The sequence below is a fragment of the Gossypium arboreum genome, chromosome 1 (assembly GCF_025698485.1).
Source record: "Gossypium arboreum isolate Shixiya-1 chromosome 1, ASM2569848v2, whole genome shotgun sequence".
Classification (NCBI taxonomy): domain Eukaryota; kingdom Viridiplantae; phylum Streptophyta; class Magnoliopsida; order Malvales; family Malvaceae; genus Gossypium; species Gossypium arboreum.
In genome coordinates this window covers 46,702,347-46,708,064 of record NC_069070.1, presented here as the reverse complement: position 1 = coordinate 46,708,064, position 5,718 = coordinate 46,702,347, and the positions used below count along the sequence as shown (strand labels likewise).

The 5,718-nt window shown below is 31.8% G+C and overlaps 1 protein-coding gene across 1 annotated transcript; it reads left to right on the top strand.

Moving 5' to 3' along the window:
- Positions 1–3,056: 3,056 nt before the first annotated feature.
- LOC108481196 (peroxidase 31-like) lies at positions 3,057–4,286 on the top strand. Its single transcript, XM_053018200.1, has one exon. The coding sequence runs from the start codon at positions 3,163–3,165 to the stop codon at positions 4,156–4,158; it is 996 nt and encodes a 331-aa protein (XP_052874160.1). The 5' UTR covers positions 3,057–3,162; the 3' UTR covers positions 4,159–4,286.
- The last annotated feature ends 1,432 nt before the right edge of the window (positions 4,287–5,718 follow it).

Genomic DNA, 5,718 nt, shown 5'->3' with positions numbered 1-5,718 from the left:
AAATGAAATTTTGGTGACCTTTTATGTTTATGATGTACATATATGTATTCTTACCACGATGGTTGAAATGTGATTGATGATTATGTGTCAGACTTTGAGGCCACATTAAATTGAGACATGAAATGTATATTCCTTTACTTGGTGACCTAATGAACATGAAAGGAGAAATGGATTGGCATAAATGCCCGTTTAAAAATGATCATAAAAGAGTGAAATATAGTAATAAAACAGCTTCGGTCGGCAACGGTAGTCTGACTTTGAAAATACACCAAAAATAGTAAAAAGTGAATTCGAGACTGAATAAACTACGTAATTGAAGATTATTGAATCTAGTATCACAAAGAAGAAATGGTGTAAGCAAAAGAATTCCATATTATGAGATATTTGAAATTGTGTGAGACATAGTCAAAACAATTTAGAAATCCCCTATTCTGATTTGGAAAAATCATAAAAACTTGTACATAAATAATTATGGGTTATAATTTATATGCATAGATTCCTTAATGAGTCTATTATTAAGAGAAATAAATGGGAACATTATTTAAGTTCCATATGAGGAGAGAATTAATTTTTAGTAAAGACTAGTTGAAGTTGTTGGGCAGCGAATCAAGGGTGATTTTACAGAATAAACTATACTAATTGGATAAACAAAAAATTCTTAAACTTTTATGGTAAGAAGGTATATGAGTCTAGTTTTAGAGAAAATTATCGGATCTTAATATGGAGTTTCTTACTTCTAGATATAATTAATTTAGTGACTGTGACTCAAGAAAATAGCTTGACTGAAACATGAGTGAAAATGCAAATAGGGTTGTATTACCATGAGAAGCAAGTTGATAAATCGCTTATTATTTTCATATGGTCTTACTAAGCTATAAAGCTTACTCCCTTCCCTTCCTTTCCTTTAGTGTTTTCATGTTAGCTCGGGGTTGGAGATCGTTGGATGAGTTGATAAGGAGCATTATGATGTGATGAAATATGAGCATGTTGTGATGACTATTGTGATGGTAAATATGAAGGCATGTTATTCATGCAATGTAACAGTGTGTACAATGTGCTAATAATATGGTTATGGAGAGAATATGTATGAATAATTGGTAAAGCAATATTTGATGACAGTATGAATATTTTGGCCTTGTGACTTAATGAGACCATTGGATATAGTTGGCATGCCATCAGATTGTGAGTACTCATTTATATGTGTTGTGATATTTGGGGCTTTGAGACCCAGGGATAGTTTTTGGAGAGATAAGAGAATGCGAGCTATGCTCCATTCACTGGGATATATGTGTGTGGTGTTTCAAAAAGTGTTAGCTATAAGCTACACTTATGGGATATGTTCGACTCTGAGTCTATGTATGGCATGTTAAAGATCCGTGTAACCAATGAGTTGTGATAGAGCTCACTTTTATGTTTTATATCTCAAGTGCTAAATTATCTTAAAGTGTATATAAGTGTAATGTGATTTATGCCTAAACGAGCATGTGGTTGCTATGCAAATTACTATAAATTGCGTCTAAATGGGATTATATGTGACTATATGTGATTCTTATGTATCGGAATATATGCCTAAATATTCTTATATGAATGTGTAAAAGGGATACATGAGAGATGATTAAATTTGTAAATTATGGCACTAAGTTAAAGAAGTTTCGGAAAAATGTTGTATGTTTTTTGGTTGATGCATGACGACTTGTTTACGTAGTGGTTATTCTGAGGATTCAGTAAGCTTGTTAAACTCACGCACTCCTTTTTAACTATTGCAGATAAGTAGTGTCGGTGTGAGCAGTGTGACCTTCAAAGGAGTGATCCAAGCCGACTATTTAACTTCTATTAGTAGGTGTTATATGCTTATTCATGTTTAGGGAATAAAGGCAATGTGATAGGCCAATGTGGTAGACTCATTATAGCCCTATTGATTTCAATACATTATGCTAGTTTTTGGTTCGATTGATAAGGATTACATGTTATTGTTATGCTTGAGTTCATGAACTTGAGGATGGATTGACATTACTTACTCGAACATGATTTTGCGATATTGACATTTTAATTAGACCGTTGAATGATTATTTGTCAAAGTAATTGATGCATGATGTTTAGGAACTAAATTGGAATGGGTTAATTACTTATATATGTTGCATTTTTTAGATCTGGAGAGGCATAAATAATTGGTTTTTAAAATCGATACCTCTATGTTTTGAAACATGCAGGTAGTCAAAATAGAGATTTGGTATCGATACATTTTCTCGAGTATCGATACTCGAGGTAAATTTATCAATACTTCACGAAAGGTACCAATAATTTTCGAGATTTTTATTTTTAATCGAGAAACAGAATGCAAGTTTGGTATCGTTTTCCAGGTGTTATCGATACCACACAGAGAAAATATCAATACCCTCGTGTCAGTATTGATACCTACGAACATATTTTGATAAATTTGCTAAATGGACCTTGTGCATATTAATACTCATTTTTAGGACTGTTTATGGTATGCTTTGCATGTAATCACAATAATTAACCAATTAAGTGACCTAAAACCTAAAATCATATTACAATAAAAGACGTTATACTTAGAATAGACTTTCCACTTGTTGTGAGTGAGATGAGACAGTGGTGTGGCATCCCGTACTCGGGCTTAACGACCAAGCCGGGTATAGGTGTTACAATTACTCTTCTTGATAATTTCGTCTTTAAAAATCTAATTACATTTTTTCTTGAAAATACAATTTATCTTACCATTACATTTATGGATGTAATTTCACAATTATATATTTATTCTTTTTTATCTTATTATTATTAAACCCCGCTCCTAACACCCTTATTCACTATGCTCATTTGAAATGACCATCAATTGTTTGTTTCAATGGATTGGCGTTGGGGAGAAAAATTCGGTTTGCTAAGTTTCCTTGAGACCGCTCGTTGGCGTTACATCAGCCCAACGACTGAAAAATCTGTATACACTAATTTTTCTCTCTCATTACCGCAAAACCTGAAACATTTGACACTAATTTCTCCATAAAATTCTATCTTCCTCACCTCCTTTCCTCTTCATCTGCCTTTCCCCAACGCCTACATTATCTCTAGAAACTAATTAACATCTTAATTCCCTAGACATTTTGCCGAGGCCCCAAAAAAGCATTATTTTCAATCTCTCGAAACAATATGGCCTTCCCTAATCTTGTCCTCCTTTTCACACTATTTTCGTTCCTATTACTCTTTCGCTCAACACAATCAAAGCTATCCGCCGATTACTACAACAAACCATGCCCCAAGTTTCAGAACATAATGCAAACAATCCTAGCAGAAAAGCAACTCAGTGCCCCAACAACCGCCGCAGCCACCCTCCGTGTCTTCTTCCATGACTGTTTTGTTAATGGCTGCGATTCCTCCATGCTTATCGCCTCCAACGCCTTCAACAAATCGGAGCGCGACGCTAACGTTAATCTGTCAGTTGCTGGAGATGCCTTCGACCTTATTACTCGTGTCAAGACTGCTCTTGAGCTTGAATGCCCTGGCGTTGTTTCCTGCTCAGACATTCTCGCCGTTTCAGCTAGAGACCTTGTTGTAATGGTAGGAGGTCCGTTCTATGAAGTAGTTTTGGGGAGAAAAGACAGCAGGGAATCTAATCCCTCGATAGTTGATAAAAACCTTCCGAAAGCTTTAACACCCATGAATGAGTTGCTTTCTCTCTTCTCTTCCAAAGGGTTCTCAGCAGACGAAATGGTTGCTCTTGTGGGTGCACATACCATTGGTTTCTCCCACTGTAAAGAGTTCGCCAATCGTATATTCAACTTCAGCAAGACTTCTGAGTTTGACCCAGCCTATAATCCTGTTTTCGCACAAGGGTTAAGGAAACTTTGCGCGAATTATACCAAATCTCCAGCAATGTCAGCTTTCAACGATGTGTATACCCCAGGGAAGTTCGATAACATGTATTACAAGAATTTACAAAACGGATTAGGGTTGTTGTCATCTGACCAAGAGATGGTGACTGACAATAGGACTAAGCCATTTGTGGACCGGTTTGCTGCAAACGAGACTGCATTTTTTGATATGTTCGCTCGTTCGATGGAGAAGTTAAGCGTTTATAAAGTCAAGGAAAATAATGATGGGGATGTAAGACGCAGATGCGATCAGTTTAATACACTTCAGGTTTGATGAGAGATATAAGTTGCGCAGATAGATAATGAAACAAGATTTTCTCTTTGTTCATACAACATAATTTATGTAGTCCAAACATATTGCATTCTAATCTTATAAGAAAGCATTTTTCAAAAAAAAAAAAAAAATTATGTGTATATTCTTACCTATTTTTTTGGTCATTCTCAACATGTTTTCTAGTTTTAAAGTCAGGTCATCACCCTATCTAAAGTTGACAATTGAAAATTCATATTTCGAAAATCCCATTAAGTATAAGGAAACCAAATTCCTCAACGATCACCCTCAGAGCAAGCTCTTTTCTTTGCAAAAACTCAAAAGGTCAAGAACAAGATGATCAAACATTAAAACAATTGCACCACAATGCATTAACATTTTGCCTCACCCTTTTTTTTTTCTTTCTCTCTCTTATAAAACAACCCTATAAATTGTTAGAATATCATATTTCACTATAGTCTTTGCCTTCATGTTTAGAATTCGTATCAAAATTTGGTTCTAGATATGTCGAGCTAGCATAGCTTATCGTCTGAGCATATTTCCAACATTTTATGATCTCCTGAAGCAAAATTGATAGCTCTATTATATTACTTTCTTAAATCATGATTAATACTTGCAAGTACATGGTACCAAGCAATCGATTAACTAAATCCAATTAAGAATGTGCATTAAGAGAAATAAAAGAAGAATATTATTCCGTACAAATTATAGTTTCTCTTAATTAAAAAACAAGTTTTCGATTTTGTTTTTAGTTTGTTAAAGTTTTTCTAATTTGTTTCCGGTTAATAAACAGTAAGGGTTTGTTTTATTTCAATGAAAATAACTTTTGAAAAATGATTTTAGAAAATAACTTACATTCTTGGAAATGTTAATATTTTGGTGTTAGGATAAATCAGTATAAAATATTTTTGTTGGTTGATTGATTTCTTAAAAAATTTCATAAAATCTGTATTCAATGAAACAAATATACATTTTAGATTTTCTTGTTTTTCATTATCTAATTGAGTTTATTTCATATATAAAATTTATATTTTAGATTGTTTTTGCATATATTAAAATATTTTGTTAAATTCATGTTCTTTACAATGTCATTTTTCAGTTACATGACTAAGTGAGTATTTTTATTTAAATTGTGACATCAGCAAAATTGACAAAAAATTAATAATATAATCTCAACAATTGGACTTGATTTTCAAACCTGAAAAATAGAGAGACTAAATTGCAAATTTGTGAATAGTACATAGACTTATGACATATTTTAACTTTTATACTACTTAAACATTTATTATTAATATATTTATAATTGTAATAAATATTTATTATTAAAATATTAATATTAAATATATTATTAAAATAATAAATTATATTAATAATTTATTATATGACTAAATATAAATAATTAAATATGTATGTTTAATAATATTGAAAATATAATATTTTATATTATTATTTTAATAATTTTAAATATTTTAAAATAAAAATAAAATTATTATCAATATAATAATATTAAGTTTGATTTAAGTTAATTTTATATATAAATAAAATTACATATAGATGAGCTTT

Coding starts and splice junctions, on each gene's coding strand:
- LOC108481196 (XM_053018200.1), top strand. CDS start 3,163: ATGGCCTTCCCTAATCTTGTCCTCCTTTTCACACTATTTTCGTTCCTA.